This window comes from Pteropus alecto, unplaced genomic scaffold (assembly GCF_000325575.1).
Source record: "Pteropus alecto unplaced genomic scaffold, ASM32557v1 scaffold40, whole genome shotgun sequence".
Classification (NCBI taxonomy): domain Eukaryota; kingdom Metazoa; phylum Chordata; class Mammalia; order Chiroptera; family Pteropodidae; genus Pteropus; species Pteropus alecto.
In genome coordinates, this window is record NW_006431919.1 from 9,003,948 (window position 1) to 9,025,388 (window position 21,441).

Consider the following 21,441-nt stretch of genomic DNA (forward strand, 5'->3'; position numbering starts at 1 on the left):
TGGGCCTGTACGTGCTAAATGCCAGTCAGGCCCCTCCCCTCCAATTATGACAACCAAAAATATCTCCAGACATTGCCACATGTCTCCTGGGGAACAAAAATGAGCCCTGCCGAGAATCACTGAAACAGAGGATTAGGAGAGAAGGGAATTCAGAAGTGAGACAAGACGGCTTTGGAGGGATGGACGTGGAATCAGGAAGACATGAGGGAGGACCACCTTGACCCTGGCCCTAAGCCAGGCATCTGCGATGCTGAACCAATTCCTTAAAATAAACCTCTCTTGCCATGTGTGTAACGGATTCTGATTCTCTGGAGAACTGAGTCAGTGGTAAAGCCAGGATGTCAAGCTGTCCTCACTCCTGCTGCCCGTGTCCCCAGGGAGGCCCAGCTCTATCTAACCCAGAGGGCCAGACCCCGGTCCACGGGAGCCAGCTTCGCTGTGTCTCCCATTCCCCACGACCTCTCAGCACGAGCAGGGGCGCCCGCAAGCACTGACGTGGAAGGCGGGGGCGCTGACCGAGAGGAGGACACGAGGAAGAGATGCGGGAGACCTGGAGCAGGTGACGTGTTTATTTCCGGACGATTTTTCTGGGGGCCCCTCACAAGCCCCCAGCTGCAGAATACACAGACATGATAACTTAGAATCCAAACCAGTCGCACATAAATAGAAGGAGGCTGGCGGAGGAAAAAGAGAAAAACGAACGAACGTGCGGCTTCCTACGCGAGCGTGACGGAGTTGGCGGCGCCGCCTCCACACCCCCTCTCTTCTTCCTCCACGTCCACGCGGAGATTTCTTCCGCTCAGAAAATCACCTTCGGGTCCGACTCAGCAGCACAGCGTCGGCTCCCTGGCAGCTCCCCTGCCAAGTCCCCTGGACGGGCAAGTGAGTCAAGAAAACCAACATGGGTTCTTCTTCGAACAAACAAACAAACGAACAAAGCTTGTGTGGTTCTTTACACCTCCCAGTTCTGTTGGGTGAAGGTGTCCCCCAGCCCCAAACCAACCAACCAGAAAGAAAAAACAAAAAAAGCATGCTGAGCACAAGCCAAGAGTCAAAATACAAACATATTGCACATGGTCACCAGAATCTTCCTGAGCGCCCCCTCGCTGCAGACACCCACCAAATACTGGCTTTCGATCCAAACGATTGCTTGCCTCTCAGTGGTGGTGTCATACACAACCCCCACTCCCCAAGTCCAGCTGGCATTCAGCACACACTCCTCCTTATCATCCTTTGCTATTAGCCAAACTCAAAGCCGAGGCCGGGCTTAACCTCACACACTAGAGGCAGGCAGTAGAGGCAGGCAGGGATGCTGGTTTTAAATCTCTGTCTACCTTTCAACAACCTTTTACCTCTAGGTGGTTACTGAAGTTCTACAGGTGAACACAGTGTCTGAGACGTGGAATCTTCTGGAACCGAGAGCCTGGAAAGTGGTTCTCCCCAACTGTACATTTTGGAAAGGGGAGCTCTGTCGTTACCCACGGGTCAGGCACGAGCAGGGTGACACCTACAGCCCACGGTGGGACAGGCAGCGTGGCAATCAGCACTTTTTTTTTTTTTCTCCTAAGGAATTTTCAAGTATCACGAAATCCCTGATACAGTACGTAAACAAGACTTCTTACGGACCAGGAAGCTAGGTCACTTCGGGGAGCAGCAGCACGTGAAATATCTAAAAGGGCGAATAAGGTTTCGGGTTCGACGGCGAAGGCAAGACGGCCGCCCGGCAGGCCCGGGAAGGCAGACGCTCGGGCACCACACACATCCAGGCCCCTCTGCGCAGGGCCAGGGACCCAGCATCGACCAGGGTCCTGAGAACACGGCAGGCTGCCCCTTCTTCGAGCGGTGCAGCTGCCATCGGCAAAGAACACGGGAGTCTCTGATGCGCAGCACCGGACGTGCTCACGGACGCGCGTCGGCTCCAGCTCCCAGTCTCCTGGCCTCTTACCAGGTCTTTCTCAAGCCGCTGGGCCCCTGCTCCGGGGGATGGCACCAAGCCATCCTGCCTGCACCCCAGAAACACGCGGCAGACGTCTTCCTGAGGAAAGCTCTTGGGTGAGGTATCTCATCGACTGTTTTGTTCTGGGTCAGTTTTCTTTAAAAGGGGCACAAACCCTCTCCGTTCGCGGGCAACGAGGCTCTGTGGAGACCGTTTCCCGGTCGCCTCACTCGGCTGAGCTCCCCTCGTCAGTGTCCTCTTCCTCGGTCTGGCTCTCCAAGGCCGCCCTGCTGCGTGGCCCGACGGGACCCTATCTGTCGAAACAGCTTGTGGGAAATGTGTGGCTCCCGCTGAAGTAGCTGCTTCTGTAGGTGGTGGAGAGGCAGTGCCTGGGCTCGGCTGCGATGGCCATCTGCATGCTGAGGGATGCGGGGAGGGGCACGGGACACACGTCCAGGGTCTGCAGGGTGGGGTACGGGGCGTGGAGGGATGAGCCAGTGCCCTCTGACAGCAGGCTCCCCGAGCGGTGGGTCTGCAGCGAGTCCCGATAGGCCAGACACAGGTCCTGCACAGGGGTCTGGAACGGCGCCAGGGCCATCGGGGTCGGCTGGCTGAGGGTCGGGTAGGCAGGTGGCTGGAACAGCACTTGGGTGGGGGCTGAGGACGTGCCGGGCACCATCGCCAAGGCCTGGCTCTTGACTGCGACGGCGTCCTTGAGGACATTGTCATAGGCTCTGAAAGGGAAGGGCCTAGGTGAGACTTAGAGGGCAAAGGCCACAACACCAGACACCTAGGAGCACCTCTCCCTGCCCTGCTAAGGGGGATCTGAGGCGATGTGAGTGCTGTCGCTGCTGGCCTTGCTCAGCCTGGGCTCACTGCCTCCAGCCTTGTCTCAGCTGTCCTCAGACCAACCTCAGGCCTCGATCTCGGCTTAGATCTGAGTCCTATAAACACTTCTTCTTACCCCTCGAGACCAGCCTAGCAGTCCCCGAAGCCCCTGAGTTGCCTCATCTCGCAGTCGACACCCCACGGGATAACTTCCAGGTTACTACCTGGCCTTCCGTGCCAAAGTGAGCTCCGAAAGAGAAGACCCTGTCTGCTCTTGCTCATCGCTGCGTCCCCAACCTGGCTCACTGCTCGCCTGCGAGGGCAGAGCTCCTGGTGTGTTTGAATGAGCACCACCTCTGCCCTCACGGCACCTCTGGTGGCTCTACCTCCAGGCTGGGTCACTCCTGAGCTAGCGGATCCCAAGCAAGTTGACTCAGGGCCTAAGTATCTCCATCTGTAAAGTGGGAGATGGAATAGGTTTCTTACATATCAAAAACAAACAAAACAAACAAAACAAACAAACAAAAAAAACAACCAAAAAAAAACCCCACCAAAACTCCCCATAAACTTTTTGAGAAAACGACTCCATTAGAGGCTTATGTAAGACAGGAGCCAGTGGAGGCTACAGTGGGTCCAAGAAGGGGGCTACCCCAGAGCGACAGCCATTAAGAGGCAGGGCTGGTGGCCGAGAATTCGGGGGCACCTGTCAGCACTCAGACCAGACTGCATTCTCTGGCTTTGGGTGCTTTCTAAAAGGCACAGGTTTTAAAACAAGGCCCAGGGAGCAGGATTAACGTTTCAGACAAATGAGACAAAGGCAGATAGTGTGGAAGCTTCCCTCATCAGGAGCCTGAGCGGTAACTCTTCAGGGCCCTGGCCCTGTGGCCAGTGGAGCCAGCATCCAGGAGCTGCTGTCAACTACGTCAGGTGAAAGAGCTACTGGGCACAGTCAGGTAAGAGCTTTCTGTCCTCTCCGCCCTCCTCCCTGCGGCCACCACTGAGCTCTTTTGCCTCTGATATCAGTTTCAAGGTGGTGGGTTTACGATACCTTTTAGCATCTTAAACACACTGAACATTTCCTCCCCAAGATTCCCAGGGATGCTTGCAAGGTGGCTGTGGTCTCCTATGTTAAGCCACTCTGGGCTTAGCTGGCTAAGAGGCCAGCTTTGTGGCCACATCTGACAAAAGCAGCTTATAATGAGATTCTCTCAATGTGATCATCCATAAGACTGACCGATGCACCGGGACTCAGATCAAAGAGCCCAGACACTCAGAAAGATGTGCACGCAGCCCCTCTTCTCCCTCACTCCTTGACCTGAAAATCGCAAATCCAAAGCTACGCAAAATAGGAAGGACCAACTCTCCAAACCCTAATTCTATCAGGAGTCACCATGGCCCACATTACATAAGACACTATCTGGGAAACCTACCATAGGGATTAGATTTCAGGAAATCACCTGAATTGGGCCTCAAGAGCAACTGAAACCTCGATATTTCAGAAACACAGAAGGATCGGAGAGGAACTTACACCAGCAGGATTTCGATGCATGTGCTGAGATGTTCCAGGGAGTAGTTCGAGATCCTCTGCAGGTCTCTGGTCCAGTAGGGAGAAAGTTGAAGGCAAATCCTAGAGGCCCCAACGCAGGCTGCAGCAACCACAGAAGGCTGGAATTTGTAAAAAATATGATCTGAAAGAGAAATCGCAGAAGGAGTCAGCATCATGATGGTGCCCCACCTTCCTGTGCCCCCCAGAGAATTGGTAGACAAACAGGTGCTCAGCTGTTCACTGCTGACACACACACACACACACACACACACACACACAAAGGAAAATGTAGAAACTGTGTGAAGTTCCGTTCTTAAATCTTACGAACCTTGGCTCTCGGTCTGGGATGTCAGCCTAGAGCAGTGATTATCAAAATATCGTCCATGGTTTCTGGGGGCTGCAAGAGGCTTGCCAATGGGCTACAAACAGAACCCAAAACATCTGTCCTTTCTTTGGTCATGAGGAGTGAATGGCGTACCATTTTAAAGGCTTCTGTTGTGCGGTATGGCTAAAGGCTACTTATAAATAGTAAGGAAGCCTGGACCACAGTAGGCACTCAATAAAAATCTGTTGAATGAGTGGCTGCAAGAGTTTGATATTCAAAACTAAAATTGGCACTTAACTTACAGTTTACTAAGGAACTTCCTCCCTCAGCTTTATTGAAGTATAATCAACGAATAAAAATTGTACCTATGTAAGGCTTACAACGTGACGTTTTGGTATACGTATACGTTGTAAAATGATCTGAGAAATCTCAATGTCCTACTAAGATGTCTGGGAACGTGGCAAAGCTGGTACTATTTATGTGCAAAGGCAAACTTTTGAAATTTCCACAATTTTCATGAATGACACTTGTTTATCAGTGCATTATCAAGCTGCCTTAACTTATTTCTCATTTTCGTTGATTTTCAGATTTGCCTGTTAAAAACATGAAATCAGCCAAGGTAGTATCATGGCTACAGACAGAGTCAGAGTCAGACTCCCCAGGTTCAAAAATGACCCTGGGTAAGTTACTTCACCTCTTGAGAATCAACTGGGGAAATTAATCTGTAAAATGAGAATAGTAGCTTCGAATGAGATAATATATGCAAAACACTAAAATAAGGCAACTGGTAGATAGTAAGAGTTCGATTAATACTTGACATGACAACTGATATTGCTACTCATGAGTATTTTGGTCTGTGGTAGGTTATCGGGTGGTTGTATCAACTATATTTCTTGCCCAGTATTTTGCCTAATATCTAGATTTTAGGATATTGGGAAGAGTGTGATTCAAATATGAGCTTCCAAACAGGGTAACTTTATGGCTAAAGCAGACATAACCATGATCCCCTGCCCCACCCCATCTGTATGATGACAGCTCCAGATCTGCATCACCTATATGATGACAGCTCTTTCAGACTGACCTACCTGCAAATTTGTCCTATTTAGACCATCTGCAATGTTGCAGGTCACCCTAAGAAAAACGAACAAGTGACCTGCTAGTGTGAAGGGGACCAGGTGCCTGTACACAAGCTGCTATTTCTCTTTTACACGTGACTGGTAACACATTAGGCAAATCCTTGCCCCATCTTTGCTTATTCTCTGCAAAGTGGGAGATCTGGGGAGACTGGCCCCAGTCGGTAAGGACTCCCTGGATGGACACGACTCGTGGTCGGGGAAGGGGTGATAGGTCCTGGCATCGGCCCCTACCTTGCAAGGTGACCTCTAGGAAGTAGTGGGCATACTCCTTGAGGCACTCTTTGGTCTTGCGGGGGCAGGTGGTGGGCCAGCTGTGGCAGTGGTGGTCCTTCTGGCTGACGGAGGCCAAGAGGTAGTAGTCCAGGAAGTGGGCGGGCGTGGGCAGGCAGAGGTTCCAGCTGAAGGCCTCCAGCAGCAGCAGCTCTGTGCTCAGCAGCTCCTTCTTGGTGAGGGCGAAGTTCTGGCTGCTCAGGATCCTCGTACTGTTTATCTGCTCCAGCTTGGGTACACGGTCTTCCCTATCCTCAAACTTACCTGTGGGGGAAGCAGAGGTTACTGGAAGACAGCACTCTCCTGCATCCAGGAAGTAAAGGCCCACCTTAAAGCACCTGGACAGCGATGGCAGGGAGGACAGAAAGCCAAAAGGCGCCACTGCTGAGGGAATAAGAGCACATACACCGGATCCGTCAAACCTGGGCTCAAATCCCCAAGCCATCGCTTCAGCTGTGTGATCATGCACAGGCATCTCACCTTCCCTGCGCCTCAGTTCTCTCATTTATAAAACAGAACCTACACTTCAGAAGACTTTTGTCAGATACAATGAGAAAACGCACACCAACAGTTCAGATCAGCATGTGCAACAAGAAGGTGCTCAACGGTAGTCAGCAACAGCAGCGAGGGCCTGGGAAACAACGTGAGTCCTCTATCTGGTCCTCACTAGTTCAACCTCGGGCTGGTCAGAGTCAGGCCATAGTCAGAAGGACCCTGCAAATCTGACCCTGTCCCTCCAGATGTGGAAAAGCCCTTCCACGGCTTCCCACGGTCCTCAGTATTGAGTTTCAACTCCCTCGATGGGTTGTTAGTTTGGGTTCTCTCAGAAACAGCTTGCTTGAGAGGTGAGCCTGGGAAAGACTGGTAGGTGGGAGAAGACAGGAAAAGGGAAGACAGACAGGAAAAGGGAAGACAGACAAAAAAAGGTACGCCATCACGTATGTCACCTCTGTGGACAACCGGAGCTCATTCCTATGCGGAATTCTGAGAAACCATGTAGAATATGAGCCCTGGTCAAGGGAATCAAGGCACTGAGTCATCAATATCTGGCGGTCATCCTCAGGACAGAGATGCAGCCAGCGACAGGTGGGGTCGGGCTTGCTGAGGGCCAAGGTGCAGGGGCTGTGGGTGGGAAGTGGCAGCCTCCACTGTGGGGGGCTCTGCAGGTGGGGCTGCTGGGGACCTCCCAGCTTTAACCTGCCTCACTCTGAAGAAACCACACAGACCTGGCCAGGGCCTCCATCACTGCTATTCTCTGAAGACGCTGTTCTCTCCTTGTCTACAAGCCTCGTCTACACAGCCCCTCAGCCTGGGCACCCGTCCCCATCCCCTCCTCACTGTGCCCACCTCGCCTTGCTCTCCACCTTCAAAGTCACTGCCCCTTGGAAGCCTTTTCTGATCACAGTCCCCATGTGCTGGCCGACTCCCACATCAGATGGTGAGCCACGAGTCCTGGCCTACTCTGGTCACCTGTGGCCTCCAACACTGGGTTCAGAGCAGCTGGTGAGTGCCAGGAAAGGCAGCTGAGCTCAAAGCACACGTCTGCGCCCATGAAGGGAACAGCCAACAAAGTGTCCACACACCTGTGTGCAACTGCCAGTGCTTCTGACCCAGTTCTCATCAGACGTTCACGCGTTCAGGAGAGATAAGGAGGTAACCACTATAGGCTGCGCTACAGCACACACATTCTTCAGGAAGACTCAAAAGATGCCAGCAAGAAACGAAACGGCAACTCTGGGAAGCCCACATCTCCATCTTTTTGGCGAGCCTGACAATACCACGAGGGTGAGGATGGCGTGACATGAACCTCTGGTTTTTGACAGGAAAGAGCTGAGCAACTGGAGACATACAACATGACCGGGTCCTAAGCAGCTTACAGCACCCCAGACCCACTGCCTTCCACAGCCCCATCCATCAGGAGCTCAGCCTGGAATGGCACTGCCTCCGAATCACACACCTTCCCCTGTTGCACATGCAGGGGCAACTCAGGCAGGTAAAGCCAAGGTCAATGCTGCCCAAGGGGGAAGAACCTCCTGCACAGCTGGAAATCCTGGAGTGAGGCCTGGATGACCAGGCCTTGCCTCATGCCGCACACCCTCCCTTCCCAAGCACGGGATCCAGCCACCAGGAATTCCGACCCTCCAGCTGGAAGTGCTGGTTCCCTCACCCGTTTTATCATGTGTCCGCCAGAGCTCAGGTCAGAGGCCACTGGATGTCCTCAAGGCACTTCTCACAGTCAGATTGCTGGTTTAATATTGAGTATTAATTTCCTGGCCAGCACCTGATCTTTAACTGGTCTAAGCCCCATGAGGACAGGGACCATGTCCAACCCATTGGCTGCTATACCACAGGTCCCAGGGCAGTCCCTGGCACACAGTAGGTGCCCAATGACTACTCATTGACAGAAGAAATGGTTTTCTTTGGATAGTGAAGTTTTATGCCATTTGAATTGTCCTCTGATGGTCTCTGATTATCTGGATTCCCTAATTTTTTTTTTTCTATTAATGACTATGTGTTCTTTGTGCAATTAAAAAAAATACATTTTTTTGGAAACAATTTTTGCAAAATTGTCAAGGTTTCCCTGAACCCTGTGCTGTACTGAGCCAACACCGTTCGCAGCCACTCAAGAGGTATGAGCTCGCTTTTCTTCCGTGGAGCAGGTGGCGGCAAGGCGAAGGTCACAGTCCCAGCAGAAATGTGCACCGTGCTGGGAGTGGCACGAAGACCCTTCCATGGCATTGCTGGCAGCCAGCAATCTATTCCGACTGGCAGATGTGCTCAATCAGATTCGTTTCCTCCCTGTCCTCAGTGCTTTTCAAGCCTGTCAGAGCTCCGCTGTTCCCCAGCCACCGGGCCCAAGAGGATTACCCCGAAATGGGAAGGACCGTGATTACTGAGGAGTCTGAATTCACCTGCTGCTTCCTGGGGACCCAACACAGAGCATGCCACAGCCAGGCCGAGGGGGGTCTCAACGCGTTTAGTGCTCTGAACCTAAGAGCACTAAACTCCACAAGCTGCTCACTTCCCACCTAGGAATATGCCCCTATGCAGATAAGAAATGGCTGTGTGGAACTTAAAGGGCTTAGGTGCCCAGCACGCAGAGATGCAGGGGCCTGTGCTGGGCTGGGCACTGTGCTCTGTGCTGGACACGCACTGGAGCCTCCCAGGTAAGTTCTGTTCGGATCCCAGAGACTCAGAAAGAAAGCTCTGAGAACTCACCTCCGCTCAACCTTACAGCCTCTGCTCCTAACTGCTGGCCAACCGAACCCAGCTTAGCGACTATTCTCCAGCACAAAACATTTCACAGCCAGAAAAGATTTTATGAGTTTCCTGGTGTTGCACGTGCCTGGCAGACATTTCCTCCCCTCCTCCCATGGTCGTGAGTGGAGCCAGCCCTTTGTCCTCATTGCAGCCACCACCAAGCACCGCCACTCAGCTGCCTGCTCCTTATCGACAAGACAAACAGCACAGACAACAGATGCCTGGAAGTCTTCAGGCAGGCCCCAGGGGGAAAGGGGGTGGGCAGGGGACAGAAGTCCGAGTCTTTCCAAGGCAGCAAGAGCCACAGAGTCTCTTCAACATGTTCGATGTGTTCTTTATTTGGAAAATTTTCAAATCCACAGAAAACATGAAAGAACAGATGAACAAGCCCACATGACCCTTCACCCAGATTCATAAGCTGCTGACACTGAGCTACTGAGTACATGTGTAGTTGTGTGTGCACGTGCGTGCATATATGTACATAAATACAGGTTTTGCTGGACCATTTCTAGTTAAGTTGCAGATGTGACGTGCCCCCCTGGACACTTCAGAGCATCCATCTCTGAGGTCATTTTCCTACATAATCATCGTATTATTAGCAATCCTAAGAACATCAGCATTAATGCAATAACATTTTCTAATAATCCATATCTGATTTTCTGCAAGGGTCCCAAAAATGTCTTTTATAATCTTTTTTTTTGGGGGGGGGATCCAAGAGCAAACACGGCTCACACATGGTGCCTGTTATGTCTCTTTAGTCCTGTTCTTTCTTGATTTTTCACGACACTGACTCTTTAAATGAATCCAGGCCAACTGTCTTGTAAAATGCCCCATATTCTGGACTGTCTGATTGCTTCCTCCTGATGAAACGGTTTGGGCAAGAAAAGCACAGACGGATGGATGTTCTGCCCTTACGGGACCACATCAGGAGTCACACAACGTCATTTTATCCCAGCAATAGCGACGCTATGTTTGACCACTTAGTTAAGGTGGTGACACCATCTCTCTTCATTATAAAGGTGCCATTTTCCTGTGAAATTAATGAGCAACGTGTGGGAGGACACCTCGAGGCTCTGAAAAAGCTGTTTCTCAAAAACTTTCAGTGGTTTGACATCCACAGGTGATCCTTTCCTGAATAAATTACTACATTGGTGTTGAAAAAGAACTTTTAACAATCCTATAGTTTCATCTACTACATTTTTTTTTGGCTATTTACTTTATCTCAAATTTGAACAGCAGGAGCCCTATCAACATACTTCTAAGATTTAAAAAAAAAAAAAAAATCCTAAACCTATCAAAGCACTCACTCTGGGTCTGGGAAGCTAGCTAGGCAAACCCACAAGAACTCTTAGTTTTGGTGGCTGGTGGTAATAGTAAAGCGTGCAAATGATGCTTTTTCAGATCCTCTGCAAACCTAGCTGACTGATTCTTCCCACCACCCCCAGGCACTGGTGCAGAGAAAGTCTGGGCAATTCTGGGCAGGTCACACAGTTAGTGGACCTAAACCCTTGACCACACACTAGGCCACTGCCCATCCAGCAAGCCTCGGACAGGCACACGCAGACTGGCCTGCAGCTGCCCTGCCCTCTGCAGCTCACGTCCTGGTGTGGACTCTCTGCCTCTTGCCAATTAGAGTGTCACCTGGGGAATTTCCACCTCAGTTTTTTCCCACCAGGTGGAAAGTCCCACCCATTTTTTCTTTTTTTTTTTTTAAATGGCATTTTTTGTGTGTGTGGTAAAATGCATACAACATAAAATTTACCTTTTTAACGGCACAGTTCAGTGGCATTAAGGACAGTCACATTGTTGTGCAACTAGTCTCTGTAACACTTTTCATCTTGCAAAACTGAAACTGTATGCCTAGGAAACAATCACTCCCTTCTCCCTCTTCCCCAGGGCACCTGGTAACCACTATTCTACCTTGTATCTATGAACTGACTGCCCTGGAGACTGGCTTTTTCTCTTATTTATAGTCCTAGCCATCGAGCCTCATGTGCCAAACATGGTTCCTGACTCTTCTGAATTAAGGCCAAGAAAAGCAACACTTTTAATTACTTAAAAGGACAAACAAAAACATACTTTATTTTGGAAAATTTTAAATATACAAAAAAGAATAGAGAAAATGTTATATTGAACTCCCATGAATGTATCACTCAGCACTAACCTCAACACTTACACTGCCCTTAGAAAAATTCTTAAACAAAAAGACAAACAGCACAGGATTCTATAAAAAGTCAGTGTTGCCCCATTTCCGATGCCCAGGCCCAGCGCAGCTCACTCTCCCCTAGACTGGCTGCTCAAACCTGTTAATCCCTCAACAGTGCTTCATGCTCGGCAAGGTGCCCATTGCTGGACTCATTCAGGGCTACCTGCTGCCCACTCAGGAGCTAAACCTAGGCTCAGAGATGAGGCCAAAGAGAACCAGGTTTTAATACAAGAGCTGGCTACTCTTCTTTCCTCAAGAAGTGCAGCGTCTTTAGGAACAAACAAAGCTACCGGCCAGGCTGTGCTGGATACCCAGAGTGGATGCTCCAGAGGCTCCAGCCTCCTTCTGGTGAGGGAGGGCCTCCTTGAACTCCACCCTCCTGCTGGTGGTTCCAGGGTTCTCAGAGGAGGAGATAAAGGGGAGTATCTCCATACCTTTCTCAGATGGGTCCTCCCCACTGGGGTGGGACTTCCTGAGGTGACACTCTGGTTGGCAAGAGGCAGAGAGTCCACACACCAGGATGTGAGCTCCAGAAGGCACAGGAGCTGCAGGTCAGGCTCTACCCCAGCTGGGCAGCCCCCAGGGAACACAGGCAGCCTCAGGGAGGGGAAGCCTCCGCAGACTGCCTGCTATGCCCTCCACAGGTGCTCTGCTCATTCCCGTAACAACCCCGGGAGGCTGGCAGTGTTTCCTACATGGAATCAGCAGCTCAGAAAGGCTGAGTGAGTTGCCCAGATCACCCAGCTAGGTGGTACGGGACAAAGCGAAATGAAAAGTCTGGCTGTGTGCTCCATGAGGGCGGAACCACATCTGTCCTGTAGAACCCTGTAGAGTCCCTCCATGTAGCACAGCATCTGACACAAAGTCAATACTTAATGAAGTTGTTGTTGTTGTTGTTGTTTTCGTAAATGAGTGAATAAATGGCTCCAAAGTCCAGAGCCTTCTAAACCAAAAGTATAAAATCTCAGATATTGTCACAGGATTCTCGCAATCCTGCGGTCTCCATATGAATGTAGTTACCTGGGAGCAGTAAGTCCCATGGATGACGGGGTCAGGCCAGTTGTGGCCCCTCCCCGTCTAACCACCCCTGTTCTCCACAAAGACGCGTCTCCATCTTCTGCTCATGCTATTGAGCGATTTAATTCCAGAGGCTGCCCACTAAGGAGCTGCCCGAGCAGCAGGACGTAGTTTCCCCAATGACAGGACTGAAGTTAAAGAGTGAGTCTCTAACGAGATACTTTCTATAATAAGGGGCTACCCCAACTCTGGTCAAACCAGCATTTTTAATTAAAAACAAAACAAAACAAAAAACAAAAAAAAACAAACCTCTCTGGCTTTCTGTAGTTACTGGAGAACGGAAGGGTGCTATGGGAGGCCAATGGGGCATCACTCACACGTCCGGCACACGAGTGTCTTTCTGAGGAACCAGGGGAAACGGATTTTGTGCAACGTGATGGAGCAGGCAGGAATCGACTCCCAGACCAGCACCCTCGGGCAGGCTGTTTTGCTTTGCCATGCAGCATGGAGGAAGGGGCAGAGTGTACTCTGCCGATAACCGCGCTGGGTGCTAGGAAGCTCGCCTGCTCACCGGTGGACGTGGTCGGGGGCAAGTCTCAACCTCTCGGGCCTGTGCAATGGGAATCGCAGAAGTCGACACAACTGTGGTGAGAATAACACGAGGGCTCAGCGGCGGCGAAGCATGCCTGGCGCTCAGCAAACACTAGAAGTCACAGGTCTTTATAAACCTCTGCTTGACTGAGGGCCACCTGAGCAGGCACGGGTACAGGTACAGTGGCAGTGCAGTTTCTGGGTAAGATGTGATGTCGGGGAGAGATAAAGGCAGGCACAGAGCATGGAAACCCTCCAGGTACAGGAGAGCGCTTCAGTGACAGGTCTTCAGAGGAGAAAGGAAGCTGCGAAGGACACGGGGTGGGGAGCAGCGAGTGCCCTCCCCCATCCTCCTCCCCATCCCCACCACTACTCTGGCTTTAAAGCCTTGCTGCAGCCATGTTTACGATCTCCGGCGCCTCCAGGGATCTGGACCTTAGGAAAAGTGCTGCAGAAAGGAGCCTCCAATGCCAGCCATACCTGGGCTTCAGGGGCCCTGTGGGCAGACCCAGCACCCTCCCTCCTCAGGAAACAAAGAAAAAGCTCCCTGGCTCCCTTACGGTGCCTCGCTCCTTTCTCTCTGAAGCAAGGCTGTTCTGTTTGAGGCTGCATCCCTGGTCTCTGGGACAGAGTGGGCCTTGATAAATACTGAATGAAGGAAGGAAAGAATGAATGAATGCACATTTCTGACAGGCTGAACTGATTCCTGAGGCCGACTTTGGAAACCGAAACTAAAGATGAGGTTTCTTCAGGAGGAAATTATAAAAATGCCTCCCAGATCAGAGGTGGCATTCAGCCAGCTGGGTCACACACCGGCTTCCCTTCTGGCTGCAAGGATTTCCCTGTCTCAGGACGGAGCAATTGGTGCCATCACTTCACACGGTGGCCGTGGCAAATCCTTGGCTCCTTCCTCTGTGCTCTGATTTTCAAGGAACCTAAATAATTTCACTGATTGTTTAAAAGCAAGGGCTGTGGGGGCAGAGGCCACGTGTCATGTACACAACTGGCATCTGGAGCCAGGGCCAAGCAAGGGCTTTGTGTGAGGAACAGAGCTGTCTCCTGTGATGAAGGTCACTGCTGTGCACTCCCCAGGGCTGCTCTGGACCGGGCCTGATGGGGCTGTGGCTGCGGGAAGAGCAGAGAGTGAATCTTTCTGGGCAGCAGTGAGAAACTGTGGACATCAGGGGCCCTGGTCCCCTGTTGTTCCAACCTCTGCTGGGAGCAAAGGAGAAAGAGGAGAGGCAGTCTTGATCACTCCTCTCAAGGTCAGAAGGGGAACCACTTGCAGACATGAGATCCGGTTCTGAGGTTAACATGCAGCTCAGAAGGCAGAGCTGGGGGTCCCCTGGCAACCTCTCCATTTGCTGGCCCGAGTTCTCCTGGTGCAGCCATGGAAGGAACAAAGGCTGCTATTGTGTAGCGGCTGAGAATGACTCAGGGGGACAGTTACCTGGGTCCCCATCCCAGCCACGTACCCTTCGGCAAATTACCTAACTTACTGGGCCTCAGTTTCCTCCTCTATCCACTGGGTCAAAACACTACTGTCTACTTCACAGGATAGTTCTGAGAATTAAATGAGTGAATTGAAGCAAAGAACTCAGAACACGGCCAGGCATAAGAACACCCAATAAATATTAGTCATTCCATGATCAGTGAGGCCAGGATCAGCCTTCTGCCCCCAAATATTGATAATACATATTAAAAAAATGTACTGAGTTTGTAACTAATTTTCATTTTATTCTTTATATAGTTCTTCTACATTCTAATTTTCTACAAGGAATAAATATCACTCTCCTGCAGAGAAAAAAAATGGTTTAAACTTCTCAGAAGACGCCACTGATGGACTCCGGAAGCCAGAACTGGCAGAGTAACTGCTAAAGAAGGTTCTAGAACATGGGTCTGCCCTAGTCCAAGACTATCAAGGCATGAATCTGCTTTACAAGTGCCCACAGGTCAGGAGTTGTCATACTTCCCTAGAAGAGCCCCATAAATCCCAACATGTCAGTGACAAAGACTTCCTGTCTAGACATCGAAATGCTTATAATTAAAATGAAGACTTAGGAGGCTGGGAGAAGCAACGCATGCTTCTTAAAAATTCAGGCAAACTCAGCTAACATAAAAACAATCTCTGATCTCACCACCCAGGGATGTTAACAGGCTGGAATTTCCTTCGGGTCTGAAAGTGGTTTGAAATGCAGTTGTGATAAAACCTGCTGGTAATATCACACCAATGCTGACTCGGCAGTGGGTACCCAGGGGAGGGCAGGCTGCTGTGACCTGGGGAGAGAACTCTCTATCGCGTAGAATCCTCTAGACGAGATAAGGAAGAGCTATAATCTGCACAATCTTCTGCGTGGTTCTCCCAGGGAATAAGGGACCTAATGGATAAGGACTCAGGCAATAGCAGGAGAACAGGTATAATGTGATCCTGGCTGTAAACAGGGCAGAAGGTGCTACAAGACAGAAGTATTCAGTACAGAGAGGGTTCTGGTGAAAGTAATAAAAAGAAAAGAAAGACGAACGCCTAGCTCCCAGCAGCCCAACTGCAGACAGCACAAAGAGCAAACAGGGCACCCGATGCCAGCGTCCCGGACATCTTCCCACTGTGTGAGCCAAGCTGTTCGCCTAATGGGAAGGACGCTTGTTTTTTTCTTGGCAGCTGGCTTGTTCTTGGCATGTGCCAAAAGACCTGTTGGCAATGTCTGGCTTGAAAGCTGCTTGAGCCGAGGACCTGATCTATTTTGTGTTCCACTGTCTCCCAGGCTCAGCGCATAGTAGGTACATGTATGTGAAATGAATCATCTTTAATGACAAGGACTATAGACGTGCCTTCTGTTCACCATTTCCCCGGGGCTGAACACAGAGTCTGGCATATAGCAGAAATGGAATAAATGTTTTCTGAATGATTTACCTGTGTGGAATCAAGGGCTCCTGAATCTCCATGTTCCATTAACTCATACAGGTTAAGATCCCCCCACCAAACACACAGACCCTCGGAGCCCAGAACTCCAGGCCCTGGACAAACAGGTGTGGGACCAGACTTGCTAAGGCAAACTCCACAATTTCTGAGTTTCCAACCCAGCCAGCTGCCTGACAGTCACTTCACAAAAAAATCCTCCCCCTGAAATAGCTCTAAGGCTGCCAGTCTTCAGAGATGGGAACAGGAAATGGAAAATTACCACATCTCATTCACTGCGCTGAAACACTGGAGCCCTGAGCCCGGATTTGTGTAGTGTGGCCCTCATGTGACACATACCACCTTTTCCAGCATGCCCTGTGCTGTGTGCTGTGTAGCCACCCCCGAGATGCCACCGATTAGAAGGTGTACCATGAATGCTGCAGCAGCGTTTCAGAGGAAACAGTCAATAACTGTCACATTAAAGGCACAGATCTAATGTAAGACCTACTCGGATTTCTGAAGCGTGAAACTATGGCCCGGAGGAAATGTCCAATCCCTGCTGGGCACTCCTGCCCGAGGCCCGAGGAGCTGTTAAATTTTCTCCTGCGCACAAGGAAATCACATTTCCTTGCAGATCTGGGTTTAATCCTGTAAGTCAGTTTCATGTTTTGTGTGAAATATATGCCTGAAAAAGGCCACCTAGAAAAACTGACCCATTTGCATACACTGCTCACAATAAGTGCCCGGAGGCACCCTGAGCAGCCCCAGCCTGGAGAGCTTGTGGGTTTAACCTCCCCAAGCAGGAGGGATGAAGATCGCTTTCAAGTTTCCAAAATCTCTGAAGGGGTGACCCCAACCCTGCTGTCAAAGAGGCTGCTTCTCAGAAGCAACAGTTGCCAAATAAAGCAGTGGGGAGGGGAAAAAGGAGGATGCAGGAGTGAGTGAGGGGGAGTGAAGGTGGTTTACTGAGAGAAAGACAAGCCTCTCCTACAACCTCCCAAGAGCGGCACAAGCGCCAGGGCAAGGGATGGATTTTACTGGTACCTGCCCGAAGACACTACCTAATGACTTCCAGCTTAAGAAGCCTTCAAAGCAACTGGTCTGGGAACTCATTTCTCCCCCGGACATCCTGGACAGGACAAGGCTGAAAGGTGGAATGCAAAGGTATTCCCTGCTGGGAGCGCAGGAAAAAAAGCCACAGGTGGACACTGGTGAGGGGCCACGTGGAGAATGGACATTGTCTCACTTCTGATAGTTTGTTGTTTAGGTGGAAGGTGTAGTTCTAAAGGCTCCTGCAAATTAAGTTCAATTTAAGGAAAAGGGGATCTCGTCAGCTGTCGGTTTTGTTAAAACCACTGCGAGGCAATTCAGCGAGCGCTACTTGTCAAAACCTTAAATGCACAGAGCCTTTGATCACAACAATTCCACCTCTGCGAATTTATTTCACAGACATACTCACTTCAGTATACAAAGACACAGGGGAAAGGACAGTTGCCATATCGCGTACAGCAGTGAAAAAAAAACATGTCAATAACTGTCCAGGGACAGGAATCATTAAATAGATGGCAGTGTTTATAATATGGAAGACTCTGCAGTCAATAAAAAGAGTAAGGTAAATCCACACAGGCTGACAGGAAAGATACTCCCTATTGTACAATGAAGAAAGAAAGCATCTTTGGCATTTAACCCACTTGCGTAAATATATGGTCGATTCTAGTTATTCACAGTAATTATGGTAAAGTCACTGTGAACATCGGACCAGTGAATGCTGACCCACACTCCCCAGGAAAGAGGCAGAGTTAGGTTCCTATGTGCCTCTGATCACGATCAATTAATACATAACCTTGTTTTGTGTATTTCTGTGTAATATTTTGCTGATCCACTATCACAGACCTCACAGCCAACAGCACTGTAACTCCTGCCTAAACAAAGCTTATCTCACACACATATTTTCTCCATAAGGCGCACACAGCCTTCTCACACTTAGCAACACCAGACAGCCACCCAGTACTAAGGCTGGGACCATTTTAAACAGCAAAATCACCAACAAGCCGAAAGTGAAAAAACACGGCACTACACAGACTGAAAAAAAGGCCACTGTGTTAAGTATGAGAGCCGAAAGAAGAAGGCAGAGCGCTGCCTTGTTCCACGTTAGCTGGGAACATGCACGCAGGACGACTCACATTTTTTGCTGTTCTGCATATGTCCATGAATGACTGCAGAAGTTCTGTGAGTACTGATTTGGGGGCTAAAAATAAATTTTAGTGAGTAGGTAAACTGGCAAGTATGGAATCTCTGAATCATGAGGCTCGACGATATGTTTGTATATGCTCAGAACATTTCTAGAAAATATACTAGACCAATGTTGGAAGAAGACACAAGAATCTCCTTCCAGAAGCTGTCTCTGGAGAGGAGGATGAGCATCGGATGGAGAGAGAAAGAATGAAAAAGGGAAGAAGGGAGAGACTCTGGCAATTTTGTTTACTGGGAAGATTCTACGGGTGTAATCTATGATTCATTCCCCACCCCCCGTAAATGAAAATAGCTTTATTTTCCCAATTATGAAAACACACAAGTACTTCTAAGTCCAGAAGGATACACACCAGCCTGTGGGAATGGGATGATGGATTTGGGGGGAAACTAGTTTTTTATACTAGGTAATTCTGTATCTTTTGGATTTTTTACAGTGAAAATGTATCTCATACTTCTTATATCATGATAATGTCTTACACTTAAGCCCACTGGTCCCACCTTTCGTTTTTCTGGCTTCCTCTCCCACCCTCCTTCCTCTCGCTGCTTCACGTCCTGGGGTTAAGGACTCAACACCTGGTTATATGAAATATCCGGAATAGGCAGATCTATATGGTCAGAAAACGGATTAGTGGTTGCCAGGGGCTGAGGGTGGGAAGAAATGGAAAGTGACTGCTGAATGAGCGCCGGGGTTCCTTTTGGGGTGATGAACATGTTCTGTAACTAGACAGTGATGACGGCTGCACAACAGCGTGAATGTAGTAAATACCACAGAACTGTACTCTCTAAAATGGTTAAAATGGTGAATTTTATGTTATGAATTTTACTTCCATCAAAAAAAATAAAATTGCGAGCTGTGTGACCTTGAGCAAGTTATTCAGCCTCTCTGAACCTACAGAATGAGCGGATGACAGCAGGACCACATAGGCTGGTTGTGTGGACTCTGTGTGATGTGGGTATAGAGTGGCCGGCACAGGGCTGGGTGTGTAGAAAGGGGCCAGTAAGTAACGAAGCTGCTGTCGCCAGGATGATGATGTTGCCCCGTCCAAGCCAACTCACCTGTCCAAGCCAACTCACCTGTAAGTCGTAGAGTTTCCATGGTTTCCAATTGTTTTAATTACACAGCGACAACAAAAAGGCAGTTGGGGGAGGGGTACCATAGAAGATTGAAGGAGAGTGGCTCCGCTCTATTTATAGTATATTTATAGCTACACTATATGTAGTCTGTCTTGTGTTAAGTAGGAAATGCGAACAATTAACTTGGTCATAGAGAGACAACGGGGAGGCTTTGCCACTGGTCCACCATGGGACAACCTACAAGCTCTTGCTTTTTCCACCTCCTTCTCTAGGTCTGCAAGCATGGGTCCTGGGCTGACTGCTGTTTTAGCAGGCAGAGGGGCTGTACACGGGTAAAAAGGTTCCACCTGTACAAAGGCTCTTATCTGAAAGCAGCTATCAGAACCTAAGAACTGGTCGGTGGAGGAAAGAAGAACTGTGTCTCCTTTTATCTATCCGCAAATTATTTGGTATGGAATTAGCAGAACTTCAAACTCCCTGAGGCAAGGTGACCCCCCTTGTGGCTGACAGTCAGCTTAGGGAGAGGGGAGGGAGGGATGAATAGGATTTCAGGCTGTCATGGAAACTTTTCTTTCCTTGGGCCTCTGAGCATATGGCAGGTGTCCTGAAAACTCCAGTCCCACCAGAGGCTGCCTGCGGCCCTCAGACATGAGGGTGGGGGCCTCTGCCTCTCTGTCTGCGAGGCCCCCTCCCTGAGCAATGGCGGCAGCAGCACAAAGGAGTCTCCAGTGTGCGCCTCACGTCCCAGCTCCCCAGACAGACGCTGGGGGAGAGCCTCTGTGGCCCCATGGAAATCTAAGTCCCCTGGTCCCAGCGGGCCTCGATGCAGCCCACAGATCACAGACAGCAGCAGGCCAAAGGCCACCGCGCAGGCTTTCCTTGGGCCGGCTGAAACGCGACGCTCGCTCTGCCCTCGGCTGACGGGGATGTCTTGCAAGCCCCACATCTCTTCCCAAGACCAAAGGGAGCCGAATGTTGCTTTGGGACTTTGAAGTAGCACGCAGGCTGGACTCTCAGCAAGACTGACTCCTCTTTGTAACACGGGAAATCCAGCTGGCCCAAGGTAGAGAAAAATCACGAATTGGGAGGCTATAAACCCAAAGCGGCCAAAGGGATTATAAATAACAGCAGGTGGAAGGTGCCAGGGTGGAAAACAAGACTGAATTTTGAAAAGTCTAAAGCTTCTGGAACTAGATGATTGTGGCCGTGTGTGTGTGTGTGTGTGTGTGTGTGGCAGTGGGCCAGCAGACAAAGCCAGAGGAGAAAATAAATGCCATCTTCTTGCAGCATCGGGATGGGGGCTAATGTGTGGACGTATAACAAAATAGGACAATAATGTATTGTGGAGGAGACAGTAAAATGCGATTGAATTTTAAGGAGAAGATACTAGATGTCAAGGAAGGGTCATGATGGCCACAGCCCCCTTTAGGGCATTCTGCTCCCCTGCATTAAGGGCCACTTGGACAAGTGCTGGAGCCCAGCTCTAAAGGAACCCCTCACTCCGTTCATCTCATTTATCCCACAAATATTGTTCTGAGGGCCTACGATGCACCAGGCTCCTTCCTCGCACTGAAATTCACCGTTCGGTGGGGGAGGTCGGTGTTAACGGAAAGTACATGATGCCACGGGACTGGATATCAGGGAGACTTTACTTGCTGAGGGCAGTGAGGACACTGAACCAGGACCACACACGCAGGGGAAGGGAACGGGAAGCTCCCCAGAGGGAGGGAATAGCATGAGCAAAGTTCTGTGACCAGACCGGGCGTGGCTGGAACCCAGGAAGTGAAGGGGAGAAGGGCCCAAGGTGAGAGAGGCAGGACGTGGACTGCGGGCCTTTATCCTAAGAATGCCGGTAAACTGGAGGGTGATTTTAAGTGGCATGGTGGCATGGCAGAACTGCGTTTTAAGGAGAGGACCCGAGCAGCAGCACGTTCATGTAGTAATCCCTACCAAGGCAGACAGACGGTCAAAGCCACATGCTGTGTTTTTAGTGAGGCCTCCTTGGAAGACACGACCCCCAAGAGGGCTGGACCCAGGCCTGCTGACTACGTAATACGCCCTGCTGGGGCCCTGGGCAGGCGGTCACATTTCCAAATACC

General features: G+C 50.2%; 1 protein-coding gene across 1 annotated transcript in view; it reads right to left on the bottom strand.

Annotated features, from left to right (window-relative positions):
- Nucleotides 1–555: 555 nt before the first annotated feature.
- The window catches only part of CCNJL (cyclin J like), a 45,504-nt gene continuing 24,618 nt past the window's right edge, over nt 556–21,441 (bottom strand). The window contains exons 4-6 of the mRNA XM_006906475.3: nt 6,003–6,305; nt 4,293–4,452; nt 556–2,670 (exon numbers count right to left, since the gene is read on the bottom strand). Of these exons, the coding sequence (XP_006906537.1) occupies nt 2,247–2,670; nt 4,293–4,452; nt 6,003–6,305 (887 nt within the window). The 3' untranslated portion in view covers nt 556–2,246. The remainder of the gene's footprint in view (nt 2,671–4,292; nt 4,453–6,002; nt 6,306–21,441) is intronic.